This window comes from Aptenodytes patagonicus, chromosome 24 (genome assembly GCF_965638725.1).
Source record: "Aptenodytes patagonicus chromosome 24, bAptPat1.pri.cur, whole genome shotgun sequence".
Taxonomy (NCBI): domain Eukaryota; kingdom Metazoa; phylum Chordata; class Aves; order Sphenisciformes; family Spheniscidae; genus Aptenodytes; species Aptenodytes patagonicus.
Window position 1 is genome coordinate 4,862,212 of NC_134972.1, and position 23,162 is coordinate 4,885,373.

Genomic DNA, 23,162 nt, shown 5'->3' on the forward strand with positions numbered 1-23,162 from the left:
CTTTTATGACAGTATAGTTTGAGTTATTACAATAGTTGTAGCAACACAGCTATGGACCAGAGCATCTCTTTCTTTTAAAACATTGGTTTTTCACACAAATCTCTCAATTCAGAAGTTTCAACTCATACTTTAAATTTGGGGTTGGGGTTTTTTTGGGATTGGGTTGTTTTGGGGTTTTTTGGTTGGTTGGTTGGGTTTGGGGTTTTGGGGTTTTTTTGTTTTGTTTTGTTCTTTCAATAGGTTTGTCAGAATAGTTCAATGCGCTGATTTCACAAGCCTAGTAACTCAAGTTTTTGGAGCAAGGCTGATGCTTGGACATTTTAACATGGTGATACTCCACATATGCCTAACACGCTCTTGAACCTCAAAACATTTTTTTCCAGCAAATACCAATATGAAAGATAACTCCCTGCATAAGAATTCATAGAACACACAAGATTTTTTTAAAAAAGGCTCTTCAGTCACAGCTGGCGTTCAGGGAACTGTCCAGCTGTTGAAAACATGACAGAACACTCCATAATTACATGGATTTGTAGCTAGCCACCAAACCACATAACCTATTTTCAATTAGAAGTTTGGCAATAATCGGCAGTGAGCCACAAAACATTTTGGGAGTTTGGACTGACCTATTCAGAGTTTAGAAGACATCAGTCTACTCTAACTTTCAAATTACATGGAGATGTTACATCGAACAAAAGCAAGAGCTTTTCAGAAACCCCAGTTTCTGAAAACATGCCGCACCCCTACCTCTTTCATGCTTTGCCAGCTGTCTCTCAAATCTTTCTACCTCCCTGCACAGAGGGGCACGGGCTTTAGAAAGACAAATGACAACGGAGTTGACCACCAAGTAGCCTTGAAGCTCTCCTCACCAGCTTCACTGAAAATGCTTCAAGTAAAGGAGGACTTTACCATCCCGCTCAGCACCTTCTCAACCTAAATCTCACCCTTTTGGCTGACACCCTGTTCTGTTTACACCTCATTTTCATAAGGCTATTGAGACATATTGAATGTTGTGAGCCTGTTCACTCTCCTAACGCATCCCCCCTCTTTACACTATACAGCTATATTTTCTGTATTCTCTGTGTTTTAATGTATATGTTAAATATTACGTGAGTATTTAAACAGCGTTAAAAAAAAAAATTCTTCAGGTTAGCTCATGCTGAAATACATAAATTCTTTGTTAATAACAAGCAGCTCTACTTGCAAGCCAGAATTGTTCAGAGGAACTAAGCTCACAGTTCTACAACTATTAATACTAAATTTGAATTGGTCTCCATCAACCAGATGCAACAGCAACAGCCGACAACACAATGTAAAGCAGGAAAAGGAGCATTAAGCCAGAGATCAAGAACTAAGCCACAGTTGCTCATTTTAAGCACCTTGCTCTTAAACAAAGCCTCCTTAGTCTTGTGCTTTGATCTTCCCTCCCACAACCATAAAATTAGTACAACAACCACAGGAGAAAATATATCAAGGAATAAAAGGTTGGGGGCAACTGATGCTTAATGTTGCCATCTTCAGATACAGCGCATGGTAAGCCAACGTCTGTATATGAACTGCAAAAAGGCAACACCAAACTGGAAATTTCAGTGAAGAAATAAACATCAGAACACCCGCATCGGTCCATGGAATAACTGGGGGAAAAAAAAAAAAAAAGTAAAAAAATCACGTACACAAGAAAGAAAAGTGAGAAGAGCTACACTTTGAGATGCCAGCTTCATTTTCACTGACGGGTACCGCGGCAACGCTGCCCGTGACAGCCGTCACGCACCTCTCGGCCGAGGAGCGGCGGCGCCGGTGGCGCGGCCACGAGAGCAGCCCGGCGAGGCAGCGCCGCGGGCACACGAGCGCGCTCACGAGCAGCGTCGCGCGGCCTCCTCCTCGGCCGTTACGGGCGCGCGTTACGCAACGGATAACGGAGCGCGGCCCGCCGCGCCTTCCCGACTCGGCGGCGCGCCCCGTCGCCGCCTCCTCTCCCCAGCGGCGCCGTGGGAACGCTCGGTCGCTGCCGACCCCAGAAGTTCGTGCTTCCCGGCCGAGAAACCGGAGGGCTGGTAATACCCCCGGCCGCCAGCCCGCAGACCAAGAGCCGGCCCGCGCCCCGGGGCCATCGCCTCGGCAGCCCGCGGCCGCGTCGCCGGGCCCGGGGACGCAAAAGCGCCGGCCTGGAGCGAGCGACCGGCGCCCCCCTCGGGGCTCCGGCCCGGCCCCGCCGCGGCAAGGTGACTCGAGAGACGCCCGCCTCGGCCCCGACGAGGGCCGGAGGACGCCACCGGGCTCCGGTAGGGCACAGCCGCGCGCCGCGCCCCGCCCCGCCCCGGGCCCCGGCCCCCGCCACTACCTGCCGGCCGCGCTGCCTGCGGGTAGAGGTCTCGGCGCCCCCAAGCCCGCATGCGCGGCGGCGGCGCGCATGCGCGGCGGCACTCCTACCGTTGCCCTCGCCCTTCCTGTCAGGGCTGGCGGGCGCCGCGCGGCCCCGCCCTGCGCGCGGCCGAGGGCCGTGCCGGCCCCGGAGACCGCTAGAGGAAGGGCTCTTTGCCGCAGCTACCGCTCCTCGCCGCCCCCCGCGGGAGCAGGCCAGGACGCTGTACCCGCCTGCAGGAGGGCTTCTCAGCGCCCGGCCCCCCTGCTTGTGCGAGAAACGGCGACGAAGCGGCCGGAGCCAACTTCGGTCTCGGCGGCCAGCAGCACGTTGTAACGCCCGCTCGAGGCGTGCGTGGGAGCGGGAGGAGACCCACCACCAGGCCTGGTACCAACTGCCCCGGGCCCCATGCCCACGGAGCTGCAGGGGAGCTCCGCTTCACCCAGCCTGTCAGAGAGTCGGTGTGAGACTCCCGCGGGTGCCACAGCTCCTCTCAAACGCTTCAGCTACCTTACCAACAACCTCCTTAACTCATTGCCAGCCCTGTTTTGAACTACTGCCCTTCGGAAGGGCCACTATAGCCCTGAAGCTAAGGAAGGAGTTGGGCACACCCAATCTTGGAACGTCTTACATCAACTGGAACAAGAGCAAACACTGACAGAACGGTGCCACCACTATCACTGACAAACCCCAAAGGCTAGTCTGCATATACATAAGGTTATGTATGCACAGACAGTAGGATATGCCCATTGACACAGATTCCCTATGATAAGCACAAGGTTGGCAGCTATTACCTCCATCCAGTGATTACCAGATACCTTGCAGTCCAGTTCTGCAGGAGGAGGAAGGAAAGAACTGTAACCCAAAGCAGCCCAGAATAAGGGCCAGTTAACTGGGAAGGGGGAGGAAGGGAGGGAGACACATTGTTTATTTATATAGTTCAAGAAAAACACACACACTCTGAACAAGCCATTTTTCTTCCACCTAGAAGAATTCAGTGTTATGGAGAGAGACTGCAAGGCCAGCAAATTCTGCCTCAAGTCCCAAGACAAAGTAGTCTTCTGGGCTACCTGTTGAGGATGACGGAGAATGCATCAGCGTAATGCTGTGTGCTGCCTAGGAAACATCTGTAAACCTGGTAAGCTTGTGTTACTGCTTTTGCTGCTCTTAAAATTACAGCTAGGAAAAAAAACACAAACAGGATTACACATTCATGATGGAATTCTCACTTTGTTTATTCCCACTGATTATTGAAGAAAACACCAAATACATCAGCTATATATATTTTTACTATGAGGCATCGTAAGACTTCATATAGTACCAAGTTAACTTCTAGTCACCTTACATACCACTGCATGCATTAGGGCTGGGGAACATTCCCAGAAAATAATTAAAATCCCAACAGGAAAAACAAGAAAATAAAGGGAAAAAAAAGGAAGAAAATAAAGTATCAGTCTATAATCTCCATTACTAAGACTGATCAACACTAACTGGTATAAGAACAAGTAAAAATGTAGTTGTTTTGTAGGCTTAAGTCAGATAAGAAACGCTATTACATCTGTCTTTGTTTTATGATTCAAGTCAGGTTACATAGGCTGACAATACAGATGCAAACTCCTCTCTGCCCCCATAAAGGCAGATAGAAGACCTAATGATTAACAAATCAAGAAGAGTGTTACATAATTAGCAATAGTCAATTTGACTATGTATAAAATAGTCTTGCCTTTTCAAGCTTGCAATTCTGTAATACATTTGCCCTAAACTCCTACAAGGTATTCAAATACAGTAGCAGCAATACATTCCATGCTGATGCTATATAATATGTCCAAGTTAGTAGTTTACTACTTAAAACTAGTTAAGTTTTAAGTTAACCAACAGAATCCCTGTCCCAAATACAGCTAGTAATACAATCTTGACAGGACCTCCCCTCACATCCAAAATAGTCATTACCTTTCACAATGATTTAAGAGGAGCTATAAAATCAGAGCCGAGAGGTTTGCATACAAAAAAGAGCAAATTGACTCTATAGGAGTGGTAGAAATGCATCTATTAATCAGACCAGTCTTCTGGGTAATGGCAAGTTGAACAAAATACAGAACACTGCAACCAATAGTACTACAACATATCTAGGAACAAAGAACATGGGTCATGTGCAACAGCAGAATGGTCACATTAGCATATGGCCATATTGAAAGGTTTTAGAAGTAAGGACATGGAAACAGCTCAGCATAAGCTTCAGCTTCAGGACACTTAACACAGAGATAAGGAGATACAGATAGTAGTTGAAAATGGTATTCTTTAGGAGTACTTCAGGACACAGCTAGCTTTCTCATTCCAGTGTCTACACATACATAAGATACGAAGAACTAGAAACAGATCAGAAGAAAGATCTAGCAGACCAATATGCAGTTCTGAGCAGGCAAATACCTACATCAGTTCAAAATTTCAATCTCTTAACCAGGAGAAGGCTGGTTAACCAAGAAGAGGTGCAGTGTGCCTTCAGAAGCAGGATTGTTGCTACTAGATTAAACACTTGTCTGTTAAAAGCCTATGTTAGACAATTTTATGTATTATTTAAATTGGGTGGTTGGGTTTTTTCTTGGGTTTTTTTTTTTTTAACTGCTAAAAACCCAGAGACTTTGCTTATTCTTCATCACTCAAGATTTTTGGCTCAAGGCTTGATGTCAAAAAACAAGAAAAAAAAGTAACATTTACATAAAAAAGAGGATCTGTGACCTTCATTGAGAATGGACCTTTCCGTCTTTAAAAATTTATGCAGGTATAAATCTCTGAATGTTTAAGAGTATCAGGAGAAAAAGAAAGATAGGCTGATTTTTCTCTCAAAGTACCATGACAAATGCACCACAAGGCGAAGTATCAACACTATTCAGAGACTGTACTGTCTCATTAGAATTCTCATCCCCTTTCTCTAGGGAAACTCAGTGCCATTTCTCCTCTTCCTTTCACACCATATCTGAAACATGTAGCTATTTGCTCTCAGCTGCCTCCTCTGACACTAAATTAGCAGCAGAGGTACACCCACAATGCTGTTCTGTATTGGCATTTCCTTTACTTTGTAAATAAAGGCAAGGTCCATCCTGGCAAAAGCCTATGTCTACAACCATAACCTCCACATTGTGTCACATGCAATGACAACATTCCTTTGTTTTAGACTCAGTTATGAGGAATGGGATAACTGCACAATTCTTATAACAGTAATCTAGTTAATGTGCATAGTGATGTTCTTAGATGAAGAAAAAGAAATGGAATGCTTTCTGCTATTGCTGTCTTTGGGCAACATAAAGCTCTTGGGAGCTCCTGACAACTGTGAACAGTCATCTGCATTGCTGTACCACTCATAAAGGCCATTACACTAAGAGCTAAGCACATAAAATAAGAACTGCAAGCACTCACACACCTGCTTACCCAACTGGAGAAATGGATACATAGAAAAACTATTCTGGAGAACTTCCAAGGAGTTCTCCAGAATATGCAACTGCACTCTAATCAAAGACACAGAGAACAAAGACAGAGGCAATTGTATAAGAACAATCTCTACACAGACACACATCCTTGTGGTTTTAAAAGCCACAACAGCAGTTCTCACAGCCAGTTTCAGTTGGACAAACTCTATAGGGAAGACATTAGCAGATACATTATTTAGTAAAAGAAAAGCACACCACTTTTAAAACAGAAAATTTGGCAGCAGAGCTAGTGCAGAGGAGGCAGAAAATAATCTTTTATATACATCAAGAATTTCCACACGTTTATAATCTCTGCATACCTCGCCAAACCTGTAACAGATGCTTAGCCAGTAAACGAGGATTAATTTCTGGATAAGAGAAACATCCACAAAGGAGATACAAATTTGTTCAGAACTGGCAAGGGAGGGCTCTTGTCTAAAAGAAACCACACTTCAGCATGCATGACAGTGTAACGTTGTGTGTTCCTGACATGGGAAAACATGGAAACCTTAGGATTTGCTCTGGATCTCTTAAATCATTTCAGTAGGACATTTGGGGCTGAATAAAAGGAGAAAGCCAGAATGAGGCTGGGGAAGGTGGTCACTAATCCACAGCCAGGGCATGTTGAACATTGATTTGTCACAGGGAGAACAGCTAGGAGGAATCTGTGGACAAGACAGAGTGGCTGAAGAAAGGACAGATCACATGCTGCTTATCATAGGTCAAGAGGGAGAAAGCTGCCTTTGCACCTCAGGCTGTGCTTCTAGGCTTCACTGTGCACATCATTTCCAGACCAAAATCTGCAAGCCAGTTAGTTCTCAATGACATTGCTCAATATCCAGAATTTTTTCAGCACTGTGACTGTGGCTTCAGTTCATCTTGTCAAACAGTAGTCAGCAGAGCAGCACAATGATCACACCTGAGCACCTGCCAAAAGACTAAGAGGTATTAGTAACGCAAAGCAGTATAAAGGGATGTGCATTTTAATCTAGAGTTATTTGTGCACTGTGCTACAAACTCAGGTCTCCTCTTCCATGAGCTAACAGCAGCAACTAAGGAAACATCAGCCTGCAACACATAAGCACCTAAAGACCTTACATTTATTTCAGTCCATAACCCTGAATGATAAGCAATAGTGTGTCCAATAAGTTGACCCAGTGCTAGGAGATTCCTTTCCCTTCTCCCTAGGCAAGTTAAGTGAAGATTAGTTTCTTTAAAAGCTCAAAAGAATATTTTAAAGTCTAGATGCCTCAAACATTTCCACCTGGTGTAAAAATGACCTGTAATGTTTAACAATGCTGCAAAGGAAGCAACTGGCCAAGCAGATTTCAGGTTCTCCATTATTGGAGGTTTTTGACAGCAGCCAACAGAGACATGAATAATGGTTTAAAAATTCCACTTCAAGACTGGAAGGGGTCTTCCAAAGGCACGTACCCCATTTCCTTTTCCCATTTGTTCCAGTTATTGCAGAGCTTGAATATAACATCCTTGTCCAATTTTAAACTTGAAATCCTACAGAAAATCAGTTAGTTATGTCTGGCTTGCGTGTTACATTCATTCTTCTATAGTCACATAGAAGTGTAGTATTTCAATAGCACCAGCAATAATGACTTTGCATTCTATAACTATGTGCCAAGATGCAACTTCAGCACTGGAATTTAAGACATTTCTGCCTTTCATGTTTCTCGCTAGTCTTAGGTGTTCCAATGATATATTTTTAAGCACAAAATATTGGAGCAGTTAGCTGTGCAACTAAGCACATGGGCAGTCTTTTTTTGGCCTGATTTATATGTTCCGAAAAGCCTGCGTCAACACGTTTGCTGACTAGTGGGGAGTCATAATACATTGTTTTGTTTAACCAGTATTAAAAGTTTTTTATACTTTCATCTACTCAGTAGGGGTGGGAAATAGACTTTTAGGTGCTTTTTTCCACCCACCCCCCTTCAAATATACATTTGAAAAGAAAGACATAAACATACAGTCTGAGATCTAAGCGCTGTAAGAATAATCTTACAATAATTATGGCACTTAAGTGCCATAAGACTAATGCTCTGCTAATACAATTCTTCTAGTCTCCTGATATATATGAAACAAACTGGTCTCATACTGAAGTTTCAGCACTGTTTAAGTTTTCTTAATTGTGCAATGCCAGTACTAATTCACTGCCATGGCCAAATCGGATCTATGGTTATTTATAAAGTGCCTGCTGCTACACACAGATGCTGTAGATTACATACTCAAGCAATTTATGCCAGCAGCTTGTATTAGCAAAATGTTCATTTGAGCATTCCAAGATGCTCTACAGACATAATTACTCAAGCTGCATTAAAAAAATAATTTAAAAAAATCATACATATTACTTAATGAGACCATGTGCAACGACTACACAAAAGCAATGGTTTTACTTCCAAGTCTTTCAACCTCAACAAAGGAAATAGCAAAAAAAAAAAAAAAAAGAGTTACGTTATTTCCTCCAAGAACTGGCCAGTTTTTAGATATTAAACAGTTAGTGATGTTTGCACAGAGTATGTTTGTGTATAGGATATTAAAACATGGAAGCATCAGAACTCTGACCGTCTTTCGCAAAACTACAAGAAACAAGCTAAGAAGGCTTGTTCATTTTGAAATATCCAGACTTTTCTAACAACAATCACAGCCTAAGGGCTACTACAATTATTAGAAAAAAACCTAATAGCTTCATCGCCTCAGGTATTATCAAATCAAAGGACATTGCCTTTTATAAAAGGCTAGTATTGTTTTCTAAGACTTTCCAGCGACTCCAAAGAACCAGCATTAATTTTCATTGACAGCCACCATCTTCAAACCAAGCCGTGAGAAATTTAGTAAGATGAAACATTTTGCCTTTACGTCAGAACTTTCTGCTCCTTGGGGGTTAAACAGAAACCTGTGATTTATAGTCTGATAGTTTTTTACTAAATCCCAAAGCAAAAGAGAATATGCATTCTTTAAGGGATCCGACTGCCACACCACCTTCCCCACAGGTTTTTCTAGTATCATAGCCTATTCAGTTAAACACCGTAAGTGTTTTAATCCACTTTTTTGGGGCGGGGGGGGGGGAGGGAGGGAGGGAGCGAGCTCAAAATGAGATCTTACAGGATTTAATCTTCACTACACATCCTGTGCTAGTGCCATGGACTTGCTTTAAACATCAGTAATGTACACTTTTTGCAATTACATCCAAAGAAAGAATATGCACTTTGTATGTTCATAAGAAGCTATGAAAACATCTCTCTAGGTTACAAACCTAGACAAGCAGTTATTCACTCCGATCCTTTGGCTCTCGGTATTTCCACTGGATATAGTCAAAGATGTCTTTTTCACATTCTACTGGTAGGGCCTCCCCAGCAACTCCTGCAAGCAAATTACAGATTCTATTATGAAAGGTGGGAGGTCTGTACAATCCTGAAATACCAAATGCATTGCAAGATTAAGACAAAACTGCTGTAAGTAAAACAGACTTAAAAAAACAAAACACCCACACACAGACCTTTTCATACAGTGTTTAGGTACTGATCTCGTTAGTGTCAAAGGAAATAAGGTAATGCATTAACTTTGGGGCCATGTGGTTATGCAGTTAAATACACACACACGCGCGCGCGAATATAAATATATATAGTCAGCCCCCCTCCAAAACAAAACAACTGAAGGACATGACATATCTTATTAAAAGAGTGGGAAAACCACGTATGTGCTGTGCATGACACTGAAAAAACAATCTTTAGGTCAGTAAGACTTTAAGTAGATTAGGTGGCCTGAAGAGGTAACTTTGTGCCACAGCGCATATGTGCCACATATTCCTGCTATAATTGTGTTCGATACCAGAAAAGACACTGTGAAAAATTTCATGAACTACGGTATTTATCAGAAGTATTTCCAGTACACTGAGAAACCAATTTAAGGAGAAGATCACACAAAGCAGGTAACTAGAAAGAATACTCTGTGCAAAGGCCCAGACTGACCAGTGACACCCAAGGGACGGATTGTATACTCGTTGATCGTGAAGCCCATTTCCAGAGCATGAGTTCTCATGTTCTTATTGAATATATCACTTCCTGTGAAATACAGTACACCACAGTAATACTGATCTTTGGGGATAAGCCTAGAATAAAAGTGGAAGAAAAGTACAGATTTAGAACAAATATATAACAAAAATGTTACAAGCCATTTGGAATTCAGCCATTCAGACACTGTTCTAGGTTTAGTTCCTATTTACGTGCACACATTCTGCTACTCTGTACATTTGATTTTCCCACAAGCCAGATGCAAGAATGAAATGAACTGCATATCGAAGAAAGGTTCAGCACATCTACCCTGACCCAGAAATTACTGGTATTCAGCCACTACGTGGTTATGGTGCTTGCAGTCCTGCCAACAATTAATGTCAAAGCAGTATGATAAAGTAGGTCACAATTCTGAAACTGGATACAAAGTCATGATCTAAAATACAGCATTCTTACTAATAACCTGTTGTAGATACTGACAGTTGTACAGTGGCTTCCATACTGCAGAGGAATTAGAAACCTAGTAAAGTGACACGTTCTGAACGTGGAAGTAGAGATTTGAATGCAAAACTTGATGCAAATGCCTGCTATGTAGGCATAAGTAGCTAAAGTAGGGTTTGGGGCAGGGGGCGGGGTTGGGTGGGTTTTTTTGGTGTGTGTACCGGATATCAATTCTCCTGTGTGGATAGGCTGTTCCATCTTCTTTATTTGGCAGCTGACAGACACCCTGTGAGGAAATAAGGAAAGCAAGAAATTCAAAATGAAATTAAACAGATGTGAGATCAATCTTCACCTCCCTACCCCCAAACAACATCTAAACATCCTCAGTCATCCTGGAGAGCAAAGTTAAATTCCCGCTGATCCGATTAAATATTTTACTAGAACAGCTGGATGTCATAGTACCATGAATCACTATTTTACACTGCTAAGTAAATGTAAATGTAAAGTGTTCAATGTAGCATATAACTGCTTCTTAAGTTTATATTACAGCAGGAAGGATCACAGGACTTCTCATTTCCCATTCCTCTGCCGTAATTATTATCAGGCTCTTCAGTATGCACAAACATCAGCAGGTTAAGGAAAATGCAGATGAAGCTCAAGCTAATAGAAATTAAGAAAAAGAAAGTTTTTTCCTGAGAAATCCTCTGCCACTTTTCATTTCAAACTGTTTTGCAATCTTCATGAAATTCACGTATCAGCCTTTTCTTTTTTCCCCTAGTCTATGATCACCTTAAATGACAATGCAGTAGGGGGGAGGGACATGAGCCATAAGGAATGATGAGAAACGTTTACATACTAAACCGTTTCACTAATTGCAGCTTCATGCTGAGACATCAAGTTTCACTCCCTCTCAGAATGCAACACATACTAAACTGAAGACAAAATTCTCAGAGTTCTTTGAGCTCTTATTTTAAGCAAAACCAAACCAACAAACAAAAAAATAAAATAATCAAGTGCTCCAACAGCCCCTTTCATCTTGGGAAAGCAAATATCTTTAACTGTAGTATTATATATTTAAGTATTTATGCCTTCCAAAAGATTAGCTGAATATAACAGTTATCTTGATTCTTGAATAGAAATTCATAAGTCATGGACCTTTGGTGAACTCTCCTGCAGGACCACTCCTCTGAGCTTCCAAGGAATTCCATAAAGCCACTATGAGTGACTGACAGGAACTAACCAGTCCTCATTTCCACTCAGTATTGCTTACCGTTCTACACTTCTCTGTTAGAATTAACTTTTAACCAGCCTGTAAGATCAGGATACCTGGGGCCAGTAAAGAAAATTAAGTGAAGCAAGATAACACCCAATCCACATGTTTAAGGGGTGGGGGGGGTAGGGGGGGTGGAGTTTTGCTGTGAGCAAGGGACCTAACAAAATGAATGTTCCTGTAATTCATTACTTTCTTTAGGCATCCCACATATTCCCTATTATATCCTGAATCTAGCAGCTTATCCATTAATCTGCTCTGCAACAAAGTTGACAAAAAAGGAGACAAAAGTATATTATGTATTAGACAAAACAAGGTAAACGTAGGCCCAAAATCAAAGATAGTGTTTCCAAGATCTTGAGGACAGAGTTACAAAAGTGGTCATTGGTGCAGCTGAAGTGAGGTTGTGCTAAGGTTCTGGGGAAACATCAAGCAAAACAGAGACACAATGGGCATTGTGTGATGAATGTTGTGTCAGTGGGGTTCAGAAGTACATAAATACCTGTAGATTTTCTAATACTGAAATCTTACCATGAGAGATTCACTAAGAGTTAACTGAAGAAAGTTTTTAGGGGGAGAAGGGGGGGAATTTAAAAAAAAAAAAAAAAAAAATCACAACTCCAGCACTCCAAACAACGTATCTTGTATACATCCTAGCTTCTGTCAGAAAAGGTAATCCTCCCCCAACATCTCTCACCACCAAAAAAGCCTTACCATGAATTTGGTGTCACCTTTAGACAGCATATCTGTGACAAAGTGGACTTTTTCCAGTTGTTCTACAACTTGACGCAGAAGTTTTGGCTAGGAACAGTGACAACACAGAACAAGAAATTATTTCACAAATAACAAGAATATCTTACCCATTTACCAGACAATTGCCCACGTAAGTACAGGACATCACTATAATTATATGTATTATTGTACATGAAATTTGACCCAGAGGGGAAAAAAAAGTAACAATAATACTGAGAACAAGCTAATAAAATTACAGTTGTGCAACGTAAAAAAAATTTCAACCGAAATCCCCATGTCAGATTGCTTTCGTTAGAAGTGACAAAACTCATTTCTTGGTTTGAGTTTGCAACTGTTAAGCAATGAATCTATAGAAGCCACACAAGAAATACAAACTGTCATTAAGACTTCTCCAGAGTTAGTCCCAAAAGATTACAAGAGCAGCAGGACATTTGCTTCTTGTCCAAAAGATTATGGCTACATAAAGAGATATTTACTCTACCTTTAATCCCTGCTTTATCCAGCTAGCTGTTACAGTTCTACGATGTAAAAGCACATGAATTCGAGGGGGCGGGGGAGTATGTGTGAAGGGAAGCAGAGGGACAGAAGGATAAGAGTAAATATACTTAATAGTTCTGCAAGAGGAACACAACATAATACATGGACCTGAGAAGTGATTATAACTCCTCAAAATAAACATGGTGATCCAAGAGAAGAGTTTACTATTACAGTAACAAAAAGATGCAAGAAGCTGCAATACAAGTCTGAGACTACATACCTTATGAATTTAAACATACCCTTGTGGAAGTAATGCACAGTACTGATCCACAGTAGCAGAGAAACACACCTGTTTGGATGATTCAGATGTGAAACTCGGATGGGTTAGGAGAACATCCATATCACCGCTTGACTCTGCACCTAGGCAAGTAAGAAGCAAAGAAAAATCCCTCTGTGTATGACAAGGTATACTAGCATTGGTGAACATCCATCTAACCTCTTCCTACAAACATGTTTTTCTGGTAGAAAATAGTCAGTCACTATTCAAGATATTTGCAAAAAAACGATCTTAAAGTAAGAGAACCTTGTTCTTCCATCAAAAAGTTTATATCCCTACATATCTCAGAAAATACCCAAGAATTTCTTGCTGTACTCTATCGCGATGAAGCACAAATGTTGTTAACGTAAAAACAAAGCAAACAATTCACATTACAACATACTACTCTATGGGGGCAGGGTGGAGAAGCAAGGATTTATGCGAGTGTTTCACCACTGAACTAACCAGTCAAGGAAAAGCTAACAGGGAAAAGCCAGGTTCCAGCATAAGCTGTCTCTCTAGAAGAACAACATATGTAGTCATGAGTCTTGCTTATTAGCCCAAAATAAACAAACATAACAAGATCACAGAGTACCAACCTCGTCTGAAACTGCCACAGACTGTAGCAATATAGTTTGGGTCCACCTTCTTTACCTCTTTCAGCACAATTTCCTATGTAAAAAGGAAAGATGTGTGTTTAGAGGTGTCGGTCATTCATTGGTCATCAGTGCCTCACATCCTCGACAAAGATATTCTTACCTGCATTTGCAGCATCTCTTCCCTCGGGATTCTTTTCTCAAAATCTTCAAAATATCTGCATATATAAAAATAAAAGTGTCTCAAAGAGTGGCAAGGGTAGTATCTTAAAGTTTTAGTCAATTAAATGCGTATCAGAGGAAAGAATACAACTTATATTACTGTCGCATCACAAAAAACTCCCCATTCTCACCAAACATCTTAGAAAACATCTTGCCAAGCGATAGTAAAAACTCACAACTGCAAGTTTGACAATGCTTAGAAGATGGTTTCATTGCATATTATTTCCACTGTATACGAAGAGCTGCTATGAGGTGGAAGTAATACTACCGTATAACCAATTGGTTTATATTTACATAGCCCTCTGAAAATACAAAAGGTTCCTGACAAAACTCAGTCCACCAGCAAGCAGGAGGAACAGGTCCCTCACCCATGGTCAGAGGTGATCTATGTTGGTAAGAGCTAAATGGAAGCTCACAAGTCAAATACAGCTCCTGATATTTTTGCATGCAGCTGTAAAAAACAGACTGCCAGCATGCTGCTTGACTGTGGAGAAAAAGAGGCCAGGTGAAACAATGACGCACCTGACCAGCAGGCACATTCTTCACCCCTCCAGCGCCAGAACCATTGACAGCAGGCACTGGCAGCCATACTGCAGCCTCAGAGTCCGACGTTCCCCGACGCTCATTACCCAACCATCCCAATCCCAAGCACTGCAGACAGAGCTTCTGGATATGGGACTCCCCCCGCCCTCCCCCCCCCCTCCAAGAGTTGCAGTGGAACTAGGGACAAAAAGACCACCACAGAGCACTGAAACCATTCTTTCAGCTCAGCACTTACCGGAGGTTCTGAAACAACATCTGAGCACAACGCTGGAAGCAGACCCAAGGGCAATGTGTGAACTAGCAACATGGATAGGTCAGGTAAGTTTTCTTATACTCACTTAACAGTGAAAGGTTTTCCCTTGAACGCTCACATGTATAAAGGCAGGGATGCACACTGGGTATGGGGCTCAGATGAGCAGTGGGAAGGCAACAATCATTGTGTAACCCTTCTCACTCACTAGCAAGCAGTTTGTCCAGATGACATGTTCTACATCTCTGCCACTGATGTGGAAACGCTAGAGCTGGCCCCACACAGAACCAATTCATAGGGCTTTATTTGGCTCACTTGCAGCTTCCTGCAAGCACAGCTATAGTTCTTCCAGAACTAGCACACTGGAACAGACACTCAGCAAGCAGCATTCAAGCTGGTAAGTATTGAGGGACAGACACACATTCTGCATGGCATTCTCAAGTTCAGACATGCAAAGGTCTTACCTTGCTCACAGCACATAACAAAAAGTAGCCTGGGCCGCTTTTATGCAGATTCCCAAGAAACACCATTGCAACCTTGCTAAAGCGATTCTCCGTGAGCTAACTGAAAAAAGTAATTTGAAATTCATTTCCTTCTGGACAGAGACTAAGCCTACTGGATTTCAACCCCAGTGAAACAAAAGCTTTGAATAACTGCTGAAAAGCATGTAGAGCACACAGAAAGAACAGAACCTTACTTGGCCTGTGTAACCTTACATTACATCCTGGTGTCTGAAGGAGTCATTAGAAAAGCCCAGCACTTGCACCCAAGAAAGCTTACTTCAACCCAATTCGCTGGTGATGGGTCAGCTTGCGCTCATTTTTTCTTAGATCTAGAAGAATTAAGAAAAACAAAAAAAAAGTTACTTAAGGAATAAAAATCCAATGCGAAGATGACGCACACAAAGAATACGTAACAAGAAAACAGCGACCTCAAACACAAAGGAAGAGATTTTAAACTGACTACTCAACAGCTGATAGGATGAGTACAAATGCACACTTGCTGATAAAGACTTCAATAGACCATTCACCTCAAAGCCAAAATCCTTGTTATTTTCCATGTAATCTGTAAGTACTTTGGATATGTGTGTAACGCCTTTAGCCTGTGCACTAACTTTAGCATCTTATACACTTTCCTCAAAGCCTAGGGCATATCTGCTATCACAGTACCACTGTGGAACAGGCAGCTTGACAGAAAAAAACATTATTGGAGTGTGAACTGAGGACCCAAAGTTACACTTACCTTCTAAAGTCTTAATTCCTTCCTCGACAAACTTCCTAGCAGCAGCAGGACTGCAAAGAGACAAGGCAATCTGCCATCAGGAACAGCAAGAATCTTACAACACTGAAAAGGACATTAGAATTCACTATAACTGCCTAGGTTCTTCAAGGCCAAGACTGAAGTCGCTTCTGATGCTTACCCTCTTTTCAGCATACATATTTTCAGTTTGTACTTTCAGTCAGCAGAGATGGCTATCCAAGGCTTGGCCTGCACGTTTTTTAGCACTGGTATAACTATATAGCGATGTATAATTGTAAAAAATAAACAAACAAAATCTAACCAAATAGACAATATTGCTTTAGACAACAATACTGAATGCACGATAAGAACTACTTTAACCACAATCAGTCTCTGAGCCAGCTTAAGGCAACAGTAACACAAAAGTGTCTTTAGACTAGCACTTCAAAAAACACAACAAGGCTCCCGCTCCAGTCCTGCTGGAGAGTTTGCCTTAAGCACAACACTCAAGTGAATGGCTGAACCTTTTTCCTCTTTAAGGGTTTGTTATTAGATTAATCTGCGTGACTCTGCGGGGAAAGAACAACGTTTCAACTGTGAGACAGGCATTCAAGTAATGTTATACCCAGACACCTATCTAATATATCAAAACACTGAGAACCACCAGCCTGGAAGCATAGTCTGTTCCTGGGGAACTACTCTCCAGCTACTCTGGAATCCCATGGTTACAGCTCCACCACCCTTAAAGACACTGAATCCACTTTCTCAATAAAACTCTTACATTACAATAGAATTGTCAGATCTTGACCTGCCATTTACTTCCTTCCTTACCCTTCCCTGCATCTCTTGCCGGATTCCAGACCAAGAGAGGCAACTTCCACTGTCCTGAGACAGGACAGCACCCAAGCTTCTCCTGCATCCCATCCCAGTTTCTCAAAGGCATTCTCAAACCCCAGTATTTCCTCAGATTTTGAGCACATTTTCTCTCAGAATTACTTGAGAACGATCACATTCCCTACCCTCAACCTCAAGGGTTTCAAACGTTGCACAAGAGCCCTGATGGTTTTTTGGGGATTGTTTGTTTTTGTTTTGTTGCCTGTTTCAGGGCTCTAATTCTCCTTTTACAAACACATGACAGAGCACCATTGTCTCTGGACCCAACTTCCCACCAAAGTCCCAAAGGGACTTCTCACTTCCACTCTTCTCAGTCTTTCATGGTTCCATTCCTGAGCAGCTCCTCTCTCCTCCTCCTCTCAGCTTGTACGCAGGAGCTTCCCCCTTCTGCTCCTCTACCACAAAGTCTGTAACTGAAGATTCTACACCCTTTCTTCTCAGTCAATCGTGTCATCACAACTATGGTGTCTCAGTGTGGGCACAGCAGCATCAGCTCAAACTCATTCTCTTCATTATTTGCAATCACCCAAATTCTATTCGTAACTCCACCAAATAAACAGAAGGAGGAAAAAAAATCAAACCCAAAAAAGAAACAAACAAAAAAACTTTACCCAATGCCAGTAACTCGTGTCAGGAGATTGATAGATGCACTTGTATCATCTTGTCGAATCTTCAAAAACAAAACAACACAAACCAAACCCTTCTTTACTCCATTTGCAATAAACAAAGAAATCTTGAGAAGATAGAACAGCTTAGTCAGACTCTGCTTTGGAGGCTCACTATAAATCAATGCAAAACAGTACCAAGGGTAGTACTGTGTATCACAATAACGCCCCACGTACCAAGCCTGAAAACTGCATAACTACCCGTACTAAGGTGAACAGCATGGTTAAACCACAAAACTCCACAGCCTTCCAGTCACAATTCCACTTCTCACAGAAGACATTCACGTGCTGATTATATAACTTAAAATATTTTCATAAATAGACAGTTTTGAGGCTTTAGCTGAGCTTCTCGTTCCCTGCTTTCTACTCACCATAGACTCCATGTCCACCATTCTTAAGCTTGACATCAGTCTCTCCAGGGACAACAGAAATTGCACAAAGCAAGCAGGCTCCTTTGCAAGTTACAAAGAAAAGCAACTATTGAGAAATAGAGCACAAGGGAAAGAAACCCACCTTTTCCAATTTGCGTAGTTTTCCAGTGGATAAGAACTCATCTATCTTCTCAGCTATTTTAGCACCTACTCCATCCTAAATATTGGGGGAGGGGGATGAGACAAGTTAACTTCAAGATCACTTAAAGCCATTATATCTAGGAAAAAAAAGGAAAGCTTCCCAGAATTCAGAGTCCAGAAAGAACAATGACACCACTGAGACCATGACAAAATATTGGACCATAAGGAAGCACGAGAATTCAAGGGTACAACACAAGCAGCACGAACACTGCAATTCAAGGGCTATATTAAAAGTTCCCCCAAAGCAGTGATTTTGAACAAGGCTTGATTATTACTGCTCAAGTTCCCCGAGTTTAGTGAGGCAGTAACAGAGCAAAGGGGAAACCTGCCACAACAGAATCCTTTTACAGGCAGAGAGTCAATTGGAGTCCCCAGTTCCAGCTACGGAACCCCCGCTAGCAGCCACACAGCACCCCCGTCCCCGAGCCCTGACTCGGCCACCCGAGAGAGGGGCTGGCACAGGCGGGGTCAGCCCCCACCCTCCCCGGGAGCCCCCGGCACCGCGCTCCCGCTCCGGCTGCCCCAAGGGCCTCCCGCCGGCGACCTGGGCGCGAGCACCTACCAGCTTCTTGGCTTCGGCCCCGCTCCGTATCTTGCTAGGATACCGGGAAATAACCGAGGCCGCCTTCCTGCAGAACAGTGCCGGTCAGCGCCCGAACGCGGGAGGCGCTGCTAGCCCGGCCGGCGCGGCGGCGGGCTGGGCGCCGGGACGGGGGCGCCGGCGGGGAAGCGGGAGGCGGTACCTGTATGCGTTGTACTTGTGAATAGCCCGGTTCACGTTGCGCTCGTAATTGGCCAGCTCTGCGGGGAGAACCACGGTGAGAGCGGCCGGCCCGCGGCCCCACCCACCCATCCACCGCACCTACCAGTAAGGAAGTCGGTGATGCCCTCGTTGGGGCTCTCCTGGGGAGCCTTCCGCTTGCTCATGGCCGGCGCCGAGAGGCAGCGGAACCCCAGGCCGGAGATGGCAGGGATGCACTTCCGGCGGCGACGTCACAGAGCACGGCCGGCTTCCGTACGCATGGGCGGTGCGCCCCCGCCCCCGGGCCGCTCGCGGGGGCGGGGCTGGGGGAGCGCCGAGGGGCCGGGGGCGCTGCGGGTTTGTTAGTCCGTTTCGCATGGCGGGCTCTCTCTTCTGGAAAGCAGTAGATAACATCTGTGTGCCTCCCTGCGCTTTCCCGAGGCGGGCCTGGCATCGAAGGTTACGGCTCCCAAGACATCGGATATGGACTAACTGTACAAGTGGGCACCTTATGCAGCCCCTGACCCCGGAGGCGTGGCGCGGGAGGAGAGCGGGGCTGTGTTAGGCTGGTGGGGGAAAGGGTGAGTCCGGGATGTGGCTATTGGGGTGGGGGAAAGAAGAGGGACGGCTGTATACTTACGAGTATTACTATTTTTCTTTTTCTTGAACTTCATGTAACTGACTCAGCGTGGCAGATTGGAGCGCAAAGCACGGATTAACGAGGTTAGTGGAGTGAAGAAGTCAGAATGGGGACGGTTTACTGTTTGTTAGGGTATTTGTCAGCATCTGGTTGACTTGGTTTTATTTTGTTGCTGCAGAGGTATAGCAGGGAGCTGGACACCAAAGGGAGATGGCGAGCAGAGCGCCATAAGAAGGTCGGTTGGCACGCAGCAACGGAGGGAACAGTGCCATTGTTGGTGCTTATATGACAGTCTTGTGTTTTTGAAGGCGCAAAACAACTTATGAAATCACATGCATAGTGGAGTGTCCATCCCTGAGCATGTTGGGCAAGGTGCGTCACCAAACTGTAGCAGCAGTTATTTTTGAGCTGTCAAGTTGTTTGTGAGCGGGTGACCACTTACAGGCACAACAGTCACTTTGTCTCTTCAGTTTTCTAGGTGCCACGGATGACGGTGGCCACAACATCCAGTGTTACACTGGGAACAAGCGATGAGAACGTTATGGCGCTTTTGAGGAGGCTGTCATTGCAGAAGAGATCAGTGTTGACTGGCATGAAACTGACTGATGGCACTCTTTGCAGATAATGAAGAGGAACCGGGCGATTGCAGCAACATCCTAGTTAGCCTAGGCGGTCTTTGTCAGGACGGATTCTGACCCCCAGCCCTCTGAAAGCTAAGTTGAGGGTCTGATGCTATCTTTGCATGGAGTGGCAGGGAACAGTTTTAAATTCAGTGTAGTGGAGAGGACAGATCAGGATAGGACATGTTTGGGTAGAGAGAGGGTCCAGGGTCTTTTATGCAAAATACAAGTGTGTGCCAGGCAGGGAATCTAGATGGTATTCCTAAATGGAAACAAGACCTCTAGATTTGTTAAACTATTGCTCCACATCCGGGTGACTTGTTCAACGTTGCTTTTGCAGATGCAGAGGGACAAGCCATGCGCCAAAGGGCAATGGAGCAGAGGTGAGCAGAGTGCTGTAAGAAGGTGGGTTGGTGCATGGTGTCAGAGAGAAGATGCAACTGGTGGCTATACGACTAACTTACAGGTTTAGCTTTTTTTTTATTTTGAAGGTGTGAAGCAGGATATCGGCATGGCAGCTAACTTGGGCAAGGTGAGCAATGACTAGTGGGCTGAAGTAGCAGTTATTTTTCAGGTGTTGTGTTGTTGGTGAAGTTATAAGCATCCCTTGTTTTTTTACACATGATATCCGAGCCTCAGCATGGCAACCTGTAAACAGCAGAGGCTGGATGGGCAAGTGGCCAATGTAAAGGAGCAGGAGATGGGAAGAGGGGTGTGCAAGCTGCGGTTTTAGGCAGTATCTCAGCATGTGTCTTTTGCTTTGTTTTTTGCAGGTGCTGCAAACAGACTCGGAGGGGCAGAAGCTGTACACTGATGAGCAGTCTGAGAAGGTGACGTGGTTGTCAGACGCGTAGGTGACTAAGAGCAGAGAATCATGTGGCAGCTCAGTTAAGCATTTCTCTTTGGTTTTGCAGGTGCCACGCAGGCCACCTTTGGAATTGGATGAGCATTTGAAGTGAGGAATGGGGGTGGGGGGAAGTGCAGTTAGAACTGGATTTCTCAGCTACAAAAGCAAAGCTGCCATGACACAAAGGTAAGATGGTGCATAGGAATGCTGAGGAGAACTCACACAGCACACAAGAAATGAATGTCACACTATTTTCTGCTGACTTCAAAAATAAAAATAATAGCACACTTTGCAACACTAAGCACAGTCTAATAATCTTAACTGTTTCTTTCCAACCTCCCACCATCAGCAGAATGCTGTTCAACCCCCTCAGCCTGAATGCCTTGTTTTCCCCATTTTTTACAACAGCGTAACTTCTCCATTTCTGAGGTGGTGTCTAAAGTACAGCTATCTATTACAGGCAGTTTGGTTTAGTTCACAATGTTTAGACTGGACTGAATCAGCTTCTGCTTCTATTTCTGGAAATCAGAAAATTGGTCCTGTGCATACAGCCTGGAAATAAAATGAACCAAAGTACATGGGGCCTGCAGAAATAGGAACATATTTGAGAAAAGATTCAGTGGGGAAATCAATTTGTCTGTAGGGCATCATCTTACATTCTCTATTTTTTTTAATTCTTTCCTGTGTCTGTCACTTCAATTTCTCTTTCTATGGCTGCCTCTATCCAGCTTCCTGTCTTTTTATAATTCTTTCTGCTTTGTTCTTTTGTAGTTTTCTCTCTGTCTCCCTCTGTCCAGTTCCCAATTGTTGTAAAATCCTCCCACCCCCTGTCTCTCTGTCCTCCTGTCTATGTGTCTCTCGTTCTCTCTGTCCCTCTCTGCTGTTCCTGTTGTCCTGCTTGGTCCCTTCCATCTCTCTCCCCTGCTTCCCCCCTCCTTATTTATTGCTCCATCTCCCTGTTCCTGTGGTTCTCTACTCCATCTCCCCATCCTCTTCCTCGCTATGCTCCATTTCTCTCTCTCAACACCCCGTGTGGTTCCCCATCCCTCTCTTGTTCCCAGTAGCCCGTTTTCTGGCTCCCTGTCCCACACCTCTTCCCTACCTCCCTATGTCCTTCCTCCTGCTTTCCTCTTCCCTCTTTTCCCTCTGTTGTGCTGCCTTTGGGCACAGAGCCTTGTAGCTAACTCACTGCCAGAATTTCTGATGTGTGTGAAGGAACAAACCTTTGCTGCCTCCTTTGTGCTCCTGCATGTGTTTCCAGCTGCTGGGCTTGGGGTCAGAGACTGTAGTTGGGTCCAGGGGAGAGGGTGATGTGATGTGCTGTGGGGCTGGGGTGATGGCCCCCTGTTCCCAATGTGCTCCAGCTGTGGGCTGGGGCAGCCCAGGTAGGATCCATGAGGTGAGGATGGGGCTGGGCCAAGGGTTTAAAAAGGCTTCAGGTGGGGATGGGCCAGGGCAGCCCCAGGTGCAGCCAGTGAGGCTGAGGATGGGGCTGGCCCTGCTGTGCCGAGGGGCTGTATCTGGGGAGGGGGCTGTCTGGGCATGCCTGCCTACAGGAGCTGGCTGAGGAGTGAAACCAAGCGGCTTCCACAGGCAGTTGTCTCCAGCAAGGAACGGCTGGTCGGTCCCCACAGCAAGGAAGGATCCCTCCCAGCCGTCCCCGACAGAGCGTACCACCAGCACATGGTGCCGGGAGCTCGGTGCCTCTGTTGGCTGCACACTGTCACCTTCTATGTTTCCTTTCTGTGCCTCTCCCTTTCTGGCTCCTTACCCACTATCATTTCATTCTTCCCACACTGCCTTCTTCCCCATTGCTTGTGAAAATTGCATTTCCAGGTCTCCCTCTACCCAAGCCACCTGTCTCTGCTTTCAGTGATTCCCTCTGCTCTGCACCCCGTCACTCTTCCCGTGTCCTTTCCCTGTGGCTGGCTGTCCGGTTCCCTCTCCCGATATTTCACTTCTTACCTGTATGGCCGGTACCCTGTTGCTTTCTAAATTTTCTCCCTATATCTCCCTTTATCCAGTTCCCTGTCTGTGTTTTTTATTTCTTACCGCCTGTCCTCTACTTCATCACTTTTTAAATTTTGTTCCAATGTCTTCATTTATTTAGTTTGCTGACCTTATATTTTATGTTTTTCCTCTCTGTTCTTAGTCCCTTCACTTTTTAAATGTTCTTTCTCCATCTCCATTTTGGTTTGCTGTTGCTACTGTTTAATTTTTTCTTATG

The 23,162-nt window shown here is 44.2% G+C and overlaps 2 protein-coding genes and 1 long non-coding RNA gene across 4 annotated transcripts in view; 1 reads left to right on the forward strand and 2 right to left on the reverse strand.

The window, feature by feature from the left end:
- Positions 1 to 2,420, reverse strand: part of VDAC3 (voltage dependent anion channel 3) — a 15,005-nt gene extending 12,585 nt beyond the window's left edge. The window contains exon 1 of the mRNA XM_076359055.1: positions 2,342 to 2,420. Coding sequence (XP_076215170.1) covers positions 2,342 to 2,393 — 52 coding nt within the window. The 5' untranslated portion in view covers positions 2,394 to 2,420. The remainder of the gene's footprint in view (positions 1 to 2,341) is intronic.
- A 1,152-nt stretch (positions 2,421 to 3,572) lies between these two features.
- On the reverse strand, positions 3,573 to 19,067 carry POLB (DNA polymerase beta). The gene is made up of 15 exons (XM_076359054.1): positions 18,953 to 19,067; positions 18,830 to 18,887; positions 18,649 to 18,715; positions 18,028 to 18,102; positions 17,461 to 17,519; positions 15,959 to 16,008; positions 15,497 to 15,548; positions 13,865 to 13,919; positions 13,705 to 13,777; positions 13,139 to 13,209; positions 12,274 to 12,360; positions 10,511 to 10,575; positions 9,807 to 9,946; positions 9,092 to 9,198; positions 3,573 to 6,753 (listed from the first exon to the last, which is right to left on the reverse strand). The coding sequence occupies exons 1-14, from the start codon at positions 19,011 to 19,013 to the stop codon at positions 9,104 to 9,106; spliced, it is 1,008 nt and encodes a 335-aa protein (XP_076215169.1). The 5' UTR covers positions 19,014 to 19,067; the 3' UTR covers positions 3,573 to 6,753; positions 9,092 to 9,103.
- Positions 19,068 to 20,008: 941 nt separating this feature from the next.
- On the forward strand, positions 20,009 to 21,228 carry LOC143170510 (uncharacterized). Of its 2 annotated transcripts, none has more exons than XR_012997056.1 (4): positions 20,009 to 20,493; positions 20,580 to 20,620; positions 20,862 to 20,918; positions 21,003 to 21,228. It is a non-coding gene; the product is annotated as an uncharacterized LOC143170510 (long non-coding RNA). The 2 variants fall into 2 exon arrangements; XR_012997055.1 differs by having other exon boundaries at positions 20,009 to 20,471.
- The last annotated feature ends 1,934 nt before the right edge of the window (positions 21,229 to 23,162 follow it).

Coding starts and splice junctions, on each gene's coding strand:
- POLB (XM_076359054.1), bottom strand. CDS start 19,013: ATGAGCAAGCGGAAGGCTCCCCAGGAGAGCCCCAACGAGGGCATCACC. Junction 18,103..18,648: donor GGGCCGAAGCCAAGAAGCTG/GTAGGTGCTCGC, acceptor CCCAATATTTAG/GATGGAGTAGGTGCTAAAAT. Junction 13,778..13,864: donor AAGAGATGCTGCAAATGCAG/GTAAGAATATCT, acceptor CTTTTTACATAG/GAAATTGTGCTGAAAGAGGT.